General features: G+C 31.5%; 1 protein-coding gene across 1 annotated transcript in view; it reads left to right on the top strand.

Moving 5' to 3' along the window:
- The window catches only part of LOC115881525 (potassium channel subfamily K member 18), a 161293-nt gene extending 150774 nt beyond the window's left edge, over nt 1-10519 (top strand). The window contains exons 8-9 of the mRNA XM_030899051.1: nt 691-934; nt 9958-10519. Coding sequence (XP_030754911.1) covers nt 691-934; nt 9958-10026 — 313 coding nt within the window. The 3' untranslated portion in view covers nt 10027-10519. The remainder of the gene's footprint in view (nt 1-690; nt 935-9957) is intronic.
- Nucleotides 10520-19728: the final 9209 nt, after the last annotated feature.

Genomic DNA, 19728 nt, shown 5'->3' with positions numbered 1-19728 from the left:
CTAGGGAAGAGTGTACATCATGGGTTTAGCTTCACGATTTAATTATGTCTTGTGATACTTTATTTGTTTATTTATTAACGGTCGTTGTAATTTTCCCTTTAGCTGTACGTTAGAAACAGTTGCACTTTTGGTAAAACTAAGTGGAATTGAGTTGGTGTTCGACAGTGGTCGCGCTATTAGAATTCTGAATAAAAAAATCGATATTTTGAAATCCATAGAAATAATTGATTGTAGTTTTTTTTTCAAAATCTTTCTTAATATTTCTGCTATATTTTCTTCACAGACAGTATGTGAAAATCTGTATAAATAAAAAAGTTACACGATTACTGAAAATTGCTATGCACTGAAAGTAAATGGATGGGTTCGTTAGAATTTTTGAATGAAAAAAAAAACAAGCCTATCGAATTTTTCTTATTTAAACATCTTGTATAAGGTCCGAATTTCAAAATAAAAAAAAGTTTCAATATCTAAAGTAGTTCTTGAGTTATCGCGTGTGAGGTTTTAAAAAGTTGAGTTTTTTTTTAATTATCGTGACAACTGACGTTTTCTCGTTATAAATTAAAAAAATAAAAAAACTCGTTCGATAACTTCTTTGTACTTACTCCCGTCGCGCTTAAAGAAGTTTCACTTCAACAAGAAATAATAAAAAAAAATCACCGTAAAGGACAATTAAAGTATTATCTTTCGTAGGTACATATGCGGCGGTGCCATCCTATTCTTCCGCTGGGAGTTTGATTCTGGCTGGACGTTTTTAGATGCTTCTTACTTCTGTTTCATCTCCCTGAGTACAATCGGATTTGGAGATTTTGTCCCAGGAGACAAAATCTACGGCCAAGGAGAATTCGACGAGATCCTAGAATTAAAATTCGTATTTTGCTCCATGTACCTGATGCTAGGTATGGCCTTGATTGCTATGTGTTTCAATCTAATGCAGGTGAGTCCATTACTGGTATTAGTAGTTAAAATAATACCAGATGATAAAAAAAAACGTCGTACTGCGTTGGCTTTGAAATCACGATCGATACATTTCGAATATCATTTTTCATTCAAAATAACAGCAATCGTCATTTCTAAGCCATCTGTCACGCCGTTTTTTTTTATTGTATGTATTTTATATTTTATATTTATATAACTTATTAGCTTTAAGTATTTAGTTTAATATAGAGGGTGTTCCAATATTCCGTGGATTTAGAACTATTACGTATTTTTGCACGACAAGTGCACGACGCACGACAGTCTTCTGTCTCTGTCTAACTCATCGTTCGGTATCGACGCGACGTAAGTCGGAGTTGTATCATATTAAGGCGGGGCTTAGGTGAAATCTTCGGTGGCCTATATCAATGTTTTTCACCAATATAAATTAATGAATAAATTGCAGATATTATATTATATTAATAATTGGCGATTATAAAATAATTTATGGAGAATAGTCTTGGAATTATATTTCCAGAGGCTCTCAAAATGTTTGTTTTGATTGCTACTACATCATTTAGATACAAGTACTTGGGTTGAGAGACATTTTTCATGTTGTACGAAATTAAAATTTTGTCGCCTACCCAGTCCCACGGGTCACGAGCCGCCGCTGATCTCCGCGTAATATTAGAACACCCTATACAGGGTGAGTCTTAAATAACTGCAAACATTTTTCAAACAGAGCTGGTAGATCTCGATAAAAGAAACATATTTTCTCTTTACCGTTTTTCAAATATATCCACAATAACCAATTTGACTTTGAATATTTCCAAAAAAGTGATATTTTGCTTAAATTTTGAAAACCTAACCTTGTAAATTTAATCTACTACCTATGTATGTTGCCATATTTTTTTTCGCAAAAAAAAACTCATAATCGTGTTTCTGGGGTCGAAATATACTACACCTAAAAATATTTGCACTTATTTAAGACTCACCCTGTATATAGGGCGACTCTTAAATACTTAACTACAAATATTTTTAGGGTTAGTATTTCGACAATAGAAACAAGTTTTATAGATTTTTTCCACAGCAGCAAAAAATTTGAAAAATTGACTTTTTTTGAAATTTGTTTAATTTTTTTGTTAAAAAACATAATATATTGATAACATGGCATCATAGGTAGTCTAACCAGAAAGAAAATCAAAAAATTAAACAAAAAATGATGTTTTTTATTTTTTAAAGTAAAATAACTCGATTATTTTGAACTCATTTGAAAAAAGCTAAAGAGAAAATATGTCTTTATCGAGATCTACCAGACCTGACCTGTGAAAATATTTGCATTTATTTAAGACTCTCCCTGTATGCTTTAAGTGCTTTACTAATATTTCCAGAAAAATATAAGATACTTTCTAAAAAGATGAAAAACCAGATAAAATTAAACTCATTAATACAAAATAAATCTAAAAATGATAAACAATCAAAATCAGTTTAGGGTTAAAAGGTGACCTAAAACTTCAGTATTAAAAATTGATATTGAGGGATTTGAAAAATTATTTTTGGAATGGACGTAAAAAAAGGCCTGACAAAATTTAATAAATGTTTAATTACTTTTGGACAAACAAGAGTAAGATGAGATTTTTTTCTGGTGAGGAAAATCTCTTGAAATAACGAGATTTTTAAACAACAAAATTCGAATTAATAATGAAAGAGCCAAAATCTTTCTTGCTGGAGTAAGTCTTTTGTTAATTCGAACGTCTTTAATAAAGCCTTGAAAGTAAATATCGTTTATCTATTATTTACATAATGTAAAAGGGTTACTTTTATAATTGGACCTTTTAGAAATATTAATGAAAAATGTACTATGTTACAGGGGCTTCCAAATTTAATTAAATTATTTATAATATAATAAATAACTTCTATACAGCTTAATTGAGGTTCATTTCCAGAAAAAAATCTGGAAGTAAAATCTAACAAAACTTAGTAGTACAACAGAAAATGCTTAACTTTTCAGGAATTATATCTGATAGTATATTATTTATCTCCATCGTCAGAAATAAACAAAGTCTCTCTTCCAGTGGACAAAAGCCCATATTTTTTTAAGGAATTTCTAAATATATTTATAACAAATAATCATAAATAGTATTTTTTAGATACGAATATACAATATTTTGTATAAAGTCATAAATATACAGGGTGGTCCGAACTGTATTCCGGAAACTTCGGCAGCATATTCTGCAGATAAAAAAATAAGTTAAAAAGTTCGTATAAATGTATGTCCTAAAATGCTTAGTTTCGGAGATACAGGGTATTGAAGTTTCATTTTTATTTCGATTTTTTTCAAATAATTTATTAAGTAACGTTAATATTTAGACGAAAATTGGTGTCTGGGAGATTTTTGACATGAGAATTCTGATGTTGATGTCATTATGACTCCTATTTATATGGGGCGCCACCTACATGTGTTTTAATTGTTTTGAATAGTAATAACTTTTTGTTCGTACCTATAGAAAACTACTAAGTGAAAAAATATACATTTATGGAGTTTTTTACGTAAAAAATGTCTCTTGGTAAAAATTGCTACGAGCAACCGCTATCAAAATATTTAGAATAAAAATAGTTAATGCATGTCATAATTGACACAAAATAAACACGTTGAGTAGAGACACAGTTTCAGAAATTTTTATTTTTTTAAATAATTAATCATAATTTTTTGGGGGAAATGATGATAAAACAGTTTCTGTTGAACTTTTGGCACAAAAACATTTCAAATTTATGATCTCCGTCTAATAACTATTTAGTCAACATGTTTAATTATGTCAATGATGACAGGTATTGATAATTTCGATTCTAAATATCATGAGAACCATTACTCGTAGCGATTTTTACCAAAGAGACCTTTTTTACGTAAAAAACTCCATAAATGTATATTTTTTTACTCGGTAGTTTTATATAGGTACGGACACAAAGTTATTGCTCTTCAAACCAGTTAAAAAATATGTAGGTGGCGCCCTCTACAAGTAGGAGTCATACTGACATCAAAATCAGATTTCTCATGTCAAAAAACTTCCAGACACCAATTTTCATACAAATGTTGATGTTACTTCAGGAATTATTTGGAAAAAATCGAAATAAAAATGAAACTTACTACACCCTGTATCTTCAAAACTAAGCATTTTAGGACATACATTTATATAAACTTTTTTACTTACTTTTATCTGCAGAATACGCTGCCGAAGTTTCCGGAATACAGTTTGGACCACCCTGTATACAGGATGAGTCTTAAATAAGTGCAAATATTTTTAGTGATAGTATATTTCTACCACAGAAAGTGACAGAAACACGATTATGAGGTCTTTTTTCGCGAAAAAAATTAAAATTTGGAATTTTTTTAAAAGATTTTGGATTTTTTTTAGTTTTTAGTTAAAAACATAATTTCTTGATAATATGGCAACGTGGGTAGTAGATTAAATTTACAAGAAAGAAAACCTAGAAAAGTGCCAGTGGTTCTCAAAATTTAAGCAAAAAATATTTTTTTTTTGGAATTTTCAAAGTAAAATAACTCGGTTATTTTGGACCTATTTACAAAACGGTAAATAGAAAATATGTTTCTTTTATCGAGATCTACCAGCCCTGAAAATATTTTCACTTATTTAAGACTCACACTGTATAAATGCATTTAGTTGGTACATATTATTATGTTTACATATGTTTCTTAAGTTATGTTATAAAGGGGTTTGAAAACATGGAATAAATAAAATATTTTCAAAAAAATCTATCTAAAGATAACTATTTAAATGGTTACTTTATGTTAAATGTACAGGGTGGCTCGAATTCGACGCTCATCATTGGGATTTCGGAAACCGTAAGAGATATAGGATCGGTTAAATGGAGGCAAAGTTGCGCAATTTGATGCTTAATAAAATGCCGTATTGCATTTTGAAAAATTCCGAATACTTCCGAATATATTCAAAAAAAAAACGTTAAGAGTTATCAACAGAAAAATTAATTTTTTATTTGGGACACCCTCTATATTTTTAATTAACTGAAAAGAATTTAAAATTACCTTTCCAAAAATCTAGCACACTTGATATTTTCTTATAATCCCCTTCGAAATACAGAATTTTTAAAAGTTCGCTACTTTTAACTAGTAGGCTTTGGACCCCTTATTGATGATATGCCCTTAATGGAACTCGGAAACATATTTTTCCAGCAAGACGACGCATTGCCTCTGAACGCTGAAGTTATACACCAAATTTTTTCAGCCAATTTCAAGAATAATTAAATAGCTGACCAAGATCCCAGCCGTTGGCCGTCGAGGCCGCCTGACTTAGTGCCCATGGATCTAATCCTATGGATATATTTGCGGAAGAATAAAGGTTCCTTATTCTTCCGTATAATCTAGACAAGAATTAGAAATACTTAGCAGTTATGAGAGGGTATCTTTCACCTCCACTGAGTTAATGAATTCCGCGAGAAATGTTCAAAAACTGCCCCGTCTGTCCATAACAGAAGACAGTCGATATGTCGAACACCTGTAGGAAAATCTTATGTCCTGGTTTGGTATTTATTTTTATTGTTATTAGATATAGTTTAAATGTGTTGATGTTGGTTAAATATATTTTAAATTGTTATAAAATTCTGCATCTCTCATAGCAAATATTATTTTCGTTTTAATTGATGCTCACAGCTAGAATTTTTTTGCATTAAGCCGGTGCCGTTCAAAGCCTACTTATTTAAAGCGGGCGAATTTTGATATACTCTATATCTCGAAGAGGAATCGAGCAAAATATCAAGTGTGTTATATTTTTAGAAAGGTAATTTTAAGTTCTTTTCAATAAATTTAAAATATACAGGGCGTCCCATATAAAAAATCAAATTTTCTGTTGATAATTCTTAAATTATTAATTTTAAAAAAACTATACTTAAACCATTAAATTCTACGTAAAAAGGTGCTTTGGAAATGTTTTCATAAAAATACAAAATTTTCCATAGCAAAAAAGTTACAGCGATTTGTGAAAAATGCATATTTTTGAAAAACACCCCGTAACTCCGAAACGGTCACAGATATCTATATGCGGTTTTCACCATCATGTTTTTGAGAAAAACTGAGCTCCAGACACCAATATTATATTTTGTCTATCTCGTATAGAAAAGGGTGTTTCCATTTAAAAGCGTCGAATTTGACCCACCCTGTACACTATACCGGATGCTTTTCAAAAGGGCCTACAACTTTTTTATTTTTTTTCAGCTAAAAAAACGAGGTTTGGTATGTAGTATGTCACATAAATTAGGGTTGATTGACGTACCTATTAAATTGTTTTCTGTCACTTTGACACAATACCAAAAATAGACTACGATATGCCATTCTATTTAGAATGTAATTTTCTATCGAACAAAGTAAAAAAATACCGAGGCTGTCATTTAAAAATCGAAAGCCGTAGTAATTTCCGGCGAAACTGGTAGTGATAGCAAAACAATTGAATACGTGATTCAATCCTGATTCACGTCATATACTGACGTACCAAATCTCGATTTTTATCTGAAAAAATACAAAAGTTAAAAGGTTGAGCAACTTTTGAGAAGCACCCTGTAAACTAAATTAATACAAAATTAAATACTCTTTGATGCAGTATCGGACACAGAAAAAAAAGTCTATAATTCTTTTTAAAAAAGTCTATATTCGTCTATATTAGACTTCTGGGTTAAAAATGGCGCCCTAAAAATCATATTCTAGATTAATTTTTATTTGACCCCTCCTAAAATATATTCCTTTATCCGCCCGTGGTTTGTTGTATATTTATATTGTTATTAATTAACATTTTAATTATCTAAAATATACCAGTTTATAAACATAAATTAGTATTATATAAACAATTATTGCATTGGACCAAAGAAAATCAAATATTCGTATATTTTTAATAATTGTAGTTTAATTATAATATATTTATAATTAGCGGTCGTAAATAAATTGTTTTAAAAAATGTCTATACCTATGTGGCGGATTCATATCTCCAAAAAAATCCTTTATGGGTATTTCGCAAAGACATCTAAATATAGGTATTTCGCCACTGCACTGCAAGAAAATAAATTATAATACTTTCATTATATTTTTTTGCCAAAATTATAATGAAAGAAGCGATAGCCTCTAAAAGAAAAATAAAAGAGGCTTTTTTAGTTCAATCTAATAAAAATAAATGTATTGCTCATGCATCTGTAGGTGTTAGTAATGTATGGGCAATCGCTTCTTTGATTTCAAAGAACATAACATAAATAAACATAACATACGTAAAATTTAAAAATAATCATACAGAAAGTTTTGGATTTTTTGGGTTTACCTTATTAAATAATTGTTATCAGGTAGTAATTGTTAATTTTGAAGTTTAACTTGGATATAATAGCTTTTTTCGTTTTCTTGTTATTACCGATTCTGAACCGTACTAGAACTCTGCAGCGCATGCGTAAATGAAATAATGTCTTCATATTTCCTTCTGCGCATACTCATCACAGTTCTAGGACGGTTTAGAATCGGTAATAACAGGAAACCGAAAAAAGCTAATGATATAATGTCATTTTAACAGAACGGCAACGGTTTCTTGTAGACTTATCTGTTTTAAAAAAAGTAAAGTGTTCTCGAACAGTTGAATTTAAATATTTTAAATAGTTTTTTTCTTTTTTCTTTGTATTTCTTTTTTGCTTCCGCCGACGGAAAGAGATAAACTTTCCGAAACGTTAAGCATTTTTTTCTTTGTTAGGCAAATTTGTATTACTGTAAACATAACTTCTGACAAGCAGTGTCCGTTTAGGTTTAAGGCAAAAGTGTTTACAAAAAAATAACTATTTTATTTTGTAGATTTTTTCTTGCAGTGCAGTGGCGAAATAAAGTGGCCCATAAAGGATTTTTTTGGATAAATTGTTTTATCGCAATATGTGTGTATACGATATACCCAGATATAAATATTATTTATGAATTGGCAGGTCTTTTAAATTTAAAAACTCTACTATATTTTTATTTTAACAAACTCTATTGAGTAATTTATCTTATTTAATCTTCCTAGTGTTCTTATTAGGAGATACAGACAAAATAATATGAAAAGTTTCTGGTTTGCTAACTAAAGTAACAATAAATTCAAAATGATAGTGGTCACTGTTAGTTTTATTATACTAACATCTTTAACATGTTTTATCACGAAACATCTAAATGATTTTGTTATATAGTTCCTTTAATCGTTATCGCGATGAAGTTGTGGAACTGTTCTAGTTTGTTGGAAGTTAAATTGTCACAATTATTCGCAGTAATTGTAGTTTAGTAAATTTCGTTTAATTTGAGAAGTTCTTTATGTGTAGATATACAGGGCGAGTCTTAGATAAGTTCAAATATTTTTAGGGGGGGGGGTATATTTCAAACACAGGAAGAACGTTTATAGTTCATGCATATTTTCTTTTAATCAAAATATTTTCGGAAACAAAAATAAATTAATTATAAAGTTATAAACAGTTATTATTAACATCAACAAAACTTACCTTCTTAACATCACTTAAGGGACATAAAGGGCCATTACTACTAGGGTTTCCGAAACCGGAACTGTTTTTCGGAACCGGGAATTTCGGTACCGTGCCTCTTAGGAACCAGGATTTCCCGTTTTTTCGGTACTTTCGGTACTGACTAATTTTTGTTCAATGATGATGCAGTTCATCAATCAGAAAGCAAGGGTTAGTTTTAAGTAAAATGTATAAAAAATTGAGATTTTTAATGAAAATAATATCAAATTATTAAGTAATCAGTCATGAAAAAATTAACATGAATACAAATAAAGAAAAAAGTTTAGGTAACTTAAATTTCACATGATCATAACGAACTTAACTGAATTTGAGACAAAAACCTTAAAATATTGAATTAAAAATGGAAATACATATTATAACATAACATAATAAATATTATAGGAACTTCAAAAGAGAAAAGAAGCAAGAACAATAAGAAATAGCATCATGACTTATTTAGAAGAGTGTGATTTCGACCGCTAGAAAGTATCAAAGGACTTTCTCACATGACAAAAAATATTTTTTTAATTATTGTTACCGCGGCCCGGTTCTGTGATGGCCAAAAAGATCTGAACCCGTCTGAACCCTACTTGGTAGTAGTATTAATTAGAGTTTCGAGAACCGTACTAAAATATTTTATTTATATAAACTCTACCAAGCCTCAGCTCCAAGTAAGTGTGTTTGTCCAGTAGGCCGCTGGCTTTATTTTTAGCGGTACGATCTGTGATTGTCACAGCTGCCGCTAGATGGTGTAGAGCGTCTAGCACTCGTCGTAGTAGTACGTTTTGTACTCAAATGCTATTCTCTGCTTTTCGTTTGTCAGATCGAGGGTTACAGCAAAGTCGGCCTGACGATGGAGATAAATCACATGAAAACAAATAATGAAGACAAGCGAAAAAAAACACATGGGTAGCTTAAAAATTACACGAAACATCAACCATCAACCTCGAAACCAATTTAACGAAATTAGAAAAAAAACTTAACATATTCAATTAAAGTTGCAATGCCTATAAAAAAACTAAAAAAAATATAACACAAAAAAGTATAACTAATACATTCAGAAATATTACACTAAATAATAAAATAACATATTTAAACTACATTAATTGCTCATAAACATTACAGAAACTTCAAAATAACTTATGATCGAATAAAAACGGCGTCAACGATGGCTATGAAATGAAGATCGCTGTTTTATATGTAAAATTATATGGGCAATGTCATCGATCGTCATTTCATAGCCAACGCTGACGCCGTTTTTATTCGATCATACGGTATTAGATACAACTTCAAGGTACTATTGTTTTTATTTTACTGAATCAAAATTAAATGTACCACGAATTTATTTTAGAAATGAAATGGCGTTATACATAGGAAGAACTAGAAATTCTCGGGCAATAAAAGTGACCTGAATTTTCCTCTCTTTGGCACATTCGCGTCCTCTCCGCGCAACACAACGGCTATATTGTGATATTGTATTAAAGCGAGTTTCGTGCTCTATTGCAGGAAGAAGTTATTAACAAAATAAGAACCACCGTTCGCACAGTGAAGTACATTTTCCGTTGCAGAAGATGACTAATTAAAGGATCGTTGGAAGAGTTTCCAGGAAACCACACAGTACGCCGTGAAAAGACTGAAAATGGAATTACGTTTGGCTGCCTTTATTTCTCTTCCGTACGAGGTGCGATTAAAATGTTCCCGGAAACTGCTACTTGACTATGTCGATTTTTTAAATGGATTTTTTTATTGGACATAATATGATACTGTCAATATTAGACATCTTTATTTACAATTATAATTATTTGACAATTTCTCGGCCACAAATTCTACTAATTAATATACTTTAAGCTTCATTGAGTACCTCTAAATTAATAAATTAGTGGAGCGGAAAATTTGTTCCTCTAATTTCAATGAAAATTCCATACCTGTAATTTTTAACTAATCAAAACGTGTTTTTTTACAAATCACTATGGTAACGGATAAATTTTATAGTGAAATTTTTTTCCCTTGTGGGCACCCAACAGCGAATTATACTGGAAATTTTTGACGTTTATAATGACAGAATATCTTTTTGAGTCTGGTTTTTATTTGTTTACATGATAATTTTGATACATTTCAATTACAAAATTGAGATGTTTTCTACAGGGTGAGTTTCCTACGATGTTCTCTATGGATATCACGGAAACTACTGGAGATAGAGAGTCGGTTAAATGGGGAAAGAATTACAGTTTTGTTGGGTCATAAGTATGCGCCTTTCAGATTATTGAAAAAGTTCATGGCTTACTAGATATTTTGAAAAAAACAAAGTTCGGCTATTTTAAAAATTGTCCCTAATTCCATTATAAGCTATTTTAGACAAAAAGTTTTCAGATAAAAGTTGTAGATAATCACATTTTTAATGAGACTGTGTCCTTCGCTTTTTTCTAAAGCCTGTCATTTTTGACATATGACACAAACATAGGTTTTTTTAAATGGAAACCATAGTTGGCCATGGCTTCATAAAAAGCGCCATTTTTTAAGCTTTTCAGCAATATAAACTATAATATGTTTTCTTCGAAAAATTACTGAGTTATAGCCAATTCCTATCATTTTTAAACAATTTCACTTAGTTAGCCATGGAAACAAGTTTAATCGTCTTTGCTCTCATAAATGTGAAGGTGTCACATCCAAACTTTGCAAATTAAAATAAATAAAAATTGTAAATATGAATTTTTCAAATGAAGAAAAGCGTGTAGGATTATTGGTTCAACTTTTCTTGACCATACATTTTCGAGGATACGTTGACCGGTGAATGTTACGTTTTTTAGAGAACGGTTTTCAAGACATGTTAGAAAAGTTAAATTTAGTTATAGCCAATTCTTATCTTTCTTGACTAATTTCACTTAGATTGCATGATATTATAATTCTGTTATGATTTATAACTTATAAAAAGTCAGAATATATTACTAAAAGGTTCTTTACAATTTACAGTACACAAACTAAAACTTAAAACAATAATATCACTACATACACTTTAAGTTATTTTAAAAAATGTTCAAAACATCCGCCATTGTTTTGAGTTGCATATTTTTAAAACTGAATTACTACCTATTCTCACAGAAGGACCGGTCGACTTAATTAAACTTTTCTCGTACCGCCACTTCGAGTGCCTCTCTTAATTCATAAGTTCTTTTGCAAACTTTATTGTTAACTATACCGCATAAAAAATTCTAAAATGGATAGGTCAGGTGATCGAGGAGGCCCATGCAATTAGTCTACCTCTTCCTATCCCTGCGTTTGTATAATTATGATATAAATAATTTTTAACATTTCTTTCATTATGGGGGGTGGGGGGTGGTGTGTTATAATGAAAGTCATGTTGGAACCACTCTATTGATGCGCGAATATCTACACGCTTTTCTTCATTTTAAAAATTCATATTTACAATTTTTGTTTATTTCAATTTGCAAAGTTTGGATGTGACAGCTTCACATTTCTGAGAGCAATGGCGATTGATCTTGTTTCCATGGCTACCTAAGTGAAATTGTTTAAAATGATAATAAATGGCTATAACTCAGTAACTTTTCGAAGAAAAGACATTATAGCTTATATCACTAAAAAGCTTAAAGAATGGCGCTTTTTATGAAGTCATGACCAACTATGGTTTCCATTTAAAAAAACCTATGTCTGTGTCATATGTCAAAAATTACAGGATTTAGAACAAAACGGAGGACACAGTCTCATTAAGGATGTGATTATCTACAACTTTTATCTGAGAACTTTTTGACTAAAATAGCTTATAATGGAATTAAGGACAATTTTTAAAATAGCCAAAATTTGTTTTTTTCGAAATATCTAGTAAGCCATGAACTTTTTCAAAAATCTGAAAGGCGCATACTTATGACCCTACAAAACTGCAATTCTTTCCTCATTTAACCGACTCTCTATCTCTAGTAGTTTCCGAGATACCCATAGAGAACATCGTAGAAAACTCACCCTGTATATTCTTTGGACACCTCCTTTCTTCTTAATGGCGAAAATGTAGGACTTGGAATGGGCTGAATTAAATGTCTATGTCTAATGAAATATATATCATATTTAGACACTATTTTATTCACCCTTTTTCCATTTAGCAATTTGAATTTTGAGTAGTTTAGATGCAAATATTCGTGAACAATTCGAAACAAATTTTCTTTCTTCAAGTAGGAGCCACAATCCTCTATTAATGCGGGTAAATAAGTCATCGCACGATGATTGATCATTACATCAGACAATATCACGCATATTTTGCATGTAGTATGATTTTCAAACCGATTCATTTTTACAACAAAGAATTTTGTTGGTTTTTCAAGCTGCACAATATTTTTTATTACAACAAAACGTGAGTTTTTCTGATATTTTGAACTGTCAAAATACGATGATCACAGCCTTTTATGATTGACGCTTGCTGACGCTGCGCTCTGGTTATGAATTCCATACCAATAAAGCGTTTATGAAAAGTTAATAAAAATGCAAAAAAGCAATTTTCTATCACTTGTAGTTACTCAAAACTTATGTAAAATTAAAGAATATATTGTGTTGTGTCTTGAGATGGTATTTTCGTGCAACTACAACGAGTAGAAGTCAACAATTTAAAGGTCTAAATTGCTGCCAAAACTGTGACGCGCTGTAAATCTGTTCATGCAGCGTTCCGAAAAACCTTTTAAATTATGATCTTCTACCACTTGTAGTAAGCCCAAGTAACTATAAAATGAAATAATATAATATTTTAGGTTCTAAAATGGCACTTTTGAGCTACTACAATCGGTAGAAATCAACAACAGTTTATAGGCTAAGAATTCATTGGTGACAGGACAAACTGAATCTGTTCATGTATGTATCTATAGAACTAATAAAATTTTTATCTTCTACCACTTGTAAAAGCCCAGAGTAAATAAAAAATCAAAGAATGTAATATGTTTTATTAAAAAACTGCATTATCGTGTAACTACGACACGTAAAAGTCAATAATATCTCATAGGGCAGGCTCAGAAGCTTTTGTTAAATTGTATGTCTACGTCAAGTTTTTAGTCATCTGCTTCAATAAAAAGATGACATGGCTGCGTTCGACTTAACGAGCCGGGAGCCCAGATAACTAAAATACAACTGAAACATTTTAATCACACCTCGTACTTCTAGACTTTTATTAAAGGTTTCAGAATTCTACAAATAGAAAATAATTTGTCCAGCAAGACAAAAATAAATTCAATTCCAGAAGGAATAATTTTAAATTATATTTGTTTATGTGTTTGTTAATTATGATGAAAAGTAGAAGAAGAAATAAAGCTCGTATAGAATGAAAGATAACTACTTTTATTTTTTTCTACATAGGTATCGAGATACATTTATGTATGTATTTTTTATTAATTATAAAGCTCTTCAGATATGATCTTGTGTATGTTGAAGTAAAAGCCAGAAATCGGTAATAGATAACAGATAATCGCCGCAAACTTATATCAACCAACGATCAGTCGTATCAAAGTATATGGCATGAATGGTTGTTCTCTCGGCATGTTCTAGTGCTTCCCCATTTTCCCTACATAATCTTCATTCGCCGTTGTTTCTTAGCTTCAATCTACTGAGGTGTTCGCTGAGATTTTTCTCAGTCGTAAGTCCTGAGAAATATCTTCAAGTGTCTTAGACCGTTGAAGTATTCCTATTCCAGTTACGGATAGAGTCTTCCAGGTTTTTGAGTTCTAATTAAGTTGGTTTCAACTTTGCAAGCTAAACGGTTCTGGTCTAGTTAGCAGTGCTTGCTTCTTGTTTAGCTATACAGGGTGTCCCAGAAATAAGTGCAAGTATTTTAACTGGTAGTATAGTTCAATCCCAGAAACAAGCCTATGAGGTTTTTTTCGCAAAAAATGTCTTTGAAAATTCGAAATTTTTTGAAAAATTTTTTGGAAATGTTTTTAGTTTTTAGTTAAAAAACATAATTTCTTGATAATATGGCAACATAGGCATTAGATTAAATTTACAAGAAAGAAAATCCAGAAAATATCCAGTGGTTCTCAAAATTTTAGCAAAAAATCATTTTTTTGGAAATTTTCAAAGTAAAAACACTCCGTTATTTTGGACTTATTTGAAAAATGATAAAGAGAAAGTATGTTTCTTTTATCGAGATCTTTAAAATACTTGCACTTATTTCTGGGACACCCTGTATAGAGGGTGCTAAAAATAGTGTATCTAACTTACTTCTAGCGGATGATTCCACAGATAAAAATAAAACAAAAAGTTCCTATGAACATATGCCCTAAAATGCTTCCATAAGAAGTTACAGCCCTCCGAAAGGTTATATAAAATAACATATTTTTTTATTTTTAAGAACATTGGTAAACCATTTTTCCTGAAAGTTGGTACTCATACACATATTTTAATGCCAAAGCGAATGGCGATCGTGGAAAATTCCGTAACAACCCTGAAAGGGTACTTTCCATTAGTAATTTCAACAAATGACATAAAACTGAAACGGTGAAGGATTTTCAAAATATTTGCGTTTAAAGATTACGATGCATCGACTTTAGTATTAGTGAAATGATAAAATGTAAAGAAATTTTAAATAAATTAATCTACTGATTTCACTAATACTAAAATCTAGTGAAGTAAAATTTCCTGAAACATTGGAAATATATGGAAATATTGGAAATATATGAAATATTTTAAAAAATAAGAAAAACTGAAATATTCAAAAACATCGCAAAACACAAAATGCTTATACATAAACACAAATAAAGAGTTATTCTTCAAATTAAAAAATAAATTAAGGTCAAATTTGTACAAAAAAAAATATTTTTGACACACTAGTCGAGCAAGAGGCATATCTTTATTGCTGTCATTAGCATCACACTCAATAACATCTTGCCAGTCTACTTCCTCAAAATCTTCAATAGTATCGGAAATAAAAATTGATCTATTGCCGTTTCCTATTTTCTTCAGCAAGTTTTCATTGTGGGATACATAGAGTAGCTTAGCGGCTCTATCATTAGTAAGCCTGTTTCTCTTTTTTGAATGAATATGACTATAAACGCTAAAACTGCGTTCCGTGGCAGCCAAAGATGCTGGCATCATCAACATTCGTGAAGCTACTTGTCATAATGAAGATGAAGAATACAGTCCTTTCCACCAGGAGACTGGGTTATCAAAACTACTTTTCCATATGAAGTTATTTCCAAATAACTTGCCACTTCTACAACGGTAATCTGCTATTTCATCTATTATTTCTTGCTCCTTTATATGGAGTTTATTTTTTTATATATTAAGTATGCATTCTATGGCAGAAAGAATTTGGGTTTCATCAAGTTTAGAACCTTGTGATTTTGGATTTAGTAATTCTGCAGCATAATGAATGGGTTTAATAGCAAATTTTTCTCTTTTGTCAACAAACTCCAACAATTCGGATTTTTCTTTGTCGTCAAGTGAGGACAATGCAAGATTATTCTGAATTACCCTTCTAATATCACAAAATGCTTTTACAACAAAATGAATAGTGCTATAATCTCCTTCTACAATTTTTAACCATTTGCCAATAGGTTCAAAAATGTTAATTACGTTGGAAATTTGGGCCTAAAATACTTCGTCATCTAATATCCACTGCTTAACATTTTTATCAATTATTTGTGTTGCTTCTTGACTAACTGCAACTCTTTGTAAACTGAGCCTAGTATTGTATACACTTTTAAAATTGGTCAAAATTGAAGACCGGCGAGTTTTTACTACGCTACGACTTACGAGCTCGGGACTTCCCCGTAGCAATGCGAGGTTGCAAATAAGTTGGTGAATCCTCAAACTCGATATATTCACCATATTATATGTTTGTAAAACTGTTCTATAGTAAGTTTAATGTTTATAGGGTTACAAAATATGAAAGATATATTAATAAACATCGGGTTTGAATCCTTAATGACAAGATTTAAGTATTTTTAAAAATATTTCCAATATTTCCGAGACACGTTTGGAAATTTCCAATATTTCCATTTACAACACTATTAAAAACCATGCGACGCAACGGAACCTTTAAACGTAAATATCTTAAAAACCGTTCACCGTTTCAAACTAAATGAAGAGCACCTTTTTTACATAAAAAAGTCCTAGCTTTAATTTTTATTTGTTGAAATTACTCTATCTAAACATAAAAGAAGTACCACCAGTAGTACTCTCTACCCTAATGGAAAGTACTCTTTCAGGGCTGTTATAGAAATTTACACTAGTACTATTCGCTTTGCCACTAAAATGTGTGTAAGAGTACCAAATTTCAATAAAAACGGTTTACCAAAATTCTTAAAAAACAATTCATTATTTTTATTAAACCTTTCGAGGGTTGTAATTTTTTTGGGAAGCATTTTAGGGCATATGTTCATAGGGACTTCTTGTTTTATTTTATCTGTAGAATCATCCACCGCAGTTAGATATCCTTTTTTTTGACACCCTGTATAGCTTTTATCTCTTGGTGGGCTAGCACCCAAAGTAGGACTTTTGCTGTAACATATATATGCTTTTAAAATTTGTTTTTAATAATAAATCACTGTTTGGATATGTACGTATATTGGTTGAAAGTAATATAAATTTTTAACATTCCAGTATTTTAATATCAAGAACCAAATGATCCATGCTCTTAATTGATTGACTATTAAAAATCTCTAGGTCTACTAATCTCTTGTTAGGTATAGAGTTTGCAATTTAGGGTCAGTACCTTTCAACAAAAGACAGTCTGAAGTTCTAATACTTTATATTTAAATAAGAAAAAGTTTATCATATCTTATCAAGTTATGAAAATATCTAAAATTTTAAGCTGATGCGATTATATTATGGAAGGTAAAACTTTAAACTTTTGCATATCATCATCAAACAGCTCGGCTGTGGACCGGGAAAAATAATGGGGTTTTTGACCTCTTTTAAAATCGACTTAAATAGAGTATTACCCGAAAAATGCATCCCACAAAGAAGTACGTAATTTTCTGGCAGAATGTAAATCTTCTTATCGAAACTATATTTTCGCTCGGCGTAAAATTCTCGCTAGAGTTCGTTTTTTCTTATTTTGCCGCTTCTGGTGCCATCTCAGCGAGAAAACGGAATATTTTAAATGGATTTGTATGAAATGTTATAGGGAATGGTAATTTGTATATAAAAATAAGTGGTGTCTGTTTGCAGCAATGGTTCCCGAAGTAGCATTTGGACGTTATCTAACGTCGGGTATACGTCGCGTTCAATAAACACGACGTCGGGTACCAACGTCGGTTCGACCGCATGACGACCCTTATTTGCACCTAAATGGGGAATACAGATTCGGGTCGCCTCGACGTCGGTATCTGACCTAATAGGGAATGTAATTCTACCAATTACCAACATCATATTACGTTGGATTTTAGTCACTAAAAATTCGTTGCTAAGCACTTACGTTATGTTTGCTTTCAAATTCGCTACCAAGAATACATAAAGATTTTCCCAAAGAAAACTACCTAATTACAAATGGATTCATAATCACTACTCGAATATAACTATAAGTGCCTACCTAATTTCATATTATAATAATTCTGAATCATTAATCCAGAGTTTTCATCAACGGAAGTCACTTTTTTGATATATCTGATTAAAATAATCCGGAAAACAACGAGCGCCTTCAAAATTAGGTAGATTTATAAAATAAAAATATCTATAAAAAAGTAACTCGCAAAATATTTTTTTTTATTTTCGAGCTGGTTTAATCATAAAACTGTACTGTGGTTCCCCCCAAACTCAACCTTATCAATATTATTCTACTAGAAATCGGAATGTGAATATATAAATTTTAAAAACAAAAAACGATTTTAAAATGGCTGACAATCGGATACTTGTTAAGAATGGCGGATTTTTGTGTCCGACTTAATATGAACTACCAATATACCAATTCCGACCGGGTCTCCAACATTAGTCGCCTCACACGACCGAAGTCATCAAACCGAACGACCGGCGATCGTATTATGACGTATATAATTCCAACGTACGCCACGTAAAATTTGTGATCGGCCGGCATACCTAGGAGCATCCGTCGTCGGCCACAGAGCATATAATTTTTCGTTTTCCTGGTAAACGATTCCCGACGTTGTCTGTTATTTGTCTAAGATAGGTCAATTGTTTGTTGTCAAAAAATGTTTGACGGTTGACGGTTCAACGGTTTCGTAGGCGTAACCCATGATACAAGGAGGGTTAGATAAGATCCTTGGCGGTCGCAAATCTGTTCTCCGCGCGCATGACGTCACTCGGATAGTAATTTTCTCTTAAGCTCAGCCAACTACATGCGCAATATCTTCTCTCAGAAGATCCCTGGCGGTGGCAAATCGGTTCTCCGCGCGCATAACGTCACCCGGATAGTAATTTTCTGTTAAGCTCCGCCCACTATATGCGTAATATCTTATCTAACCCTCCTTGTATCATGGGCGTAATCTCACTTTGCGTATCTGTGATTTGTGGACTTGTGCAATTATATTTTAGTTTTTGTTTTCTCGTTAAAAAAATGGGCAGCCACTTTTTTAAGATAGTATATATACAAAATTTAAAAGAATTGGAACCAGTACCTCACATGAGGGAGGAGGATGGGGTCTGCTGGTTTCCTAAGCTAAAAAAAGAAATTAAGATGCACCGGTGTAATGCAGCATCTCTTCCGGATAAAACGCATTCGTGGGTGGAGGCAAGACATCACTACTACTATAATTATTTTGCAAAAGCCTTGACCTCTTTCTGTAAAATGTAGATGAAGGTCTAAATGCCTTTTTAGTGTTTCTTTAGGCATAATAAAAAAAATTAAGTTTGTTTACAAAAACTTTTTATTAGGTTATGTTCATGATGTTCATTAGGCCGCAAATGCTACTTAATGGGTTGTATTTACGGACGTAAATAAAGATACGTAAATTAGGTTATAAATATGAACATAAACTACAACAAAATATAATTGGACGTTACTTTAGAGATTATCAGTGAGACGTATCCCATTCGGACAACGGGTAGATGTCGGGCTAGTTCGAGGATATATACGTCGTGCAAGCCAACATGGGAACGACGTTGGGAAATGAATAAAAATGGTACGTTGTTATTTTGTACGTCGACAGATCGTTGCATTTACCGACTCGGATCCAACGACGTCGCTTTTAATAGGAAAGCGACGTCACCAGTCGTATCACCCGACTTAAATTTGCACAAAGTCTGACGTCGCTTCAGGTCAGATTTAGTTCGAAGTCAGATAGATGCTACTTGGGTCAACGTTACGTCATCATTATTTGTCAAATAGTT

Source organism: Sitophilus oryzae, unplaced genomic scaffold (assembly GCF_002938485.1).
Source record: "Sitophilus oryzae breed Bouriz unplaced genomic scaffold, Soryzae_2.0 scaffold_172_pilon_pilon, whole genome shotgun sequence".
In the NCBI taxonomy this organism is placed as follows: Eukaryota; Metazoa; Arthropoda; class Insecta; order Coleoptera; family Curculionidae; genus Sitophilus; species Sitophilus oryzae.
This window is presented reverse-complemented; position numbering and strand designations above follow the sequence as displayed.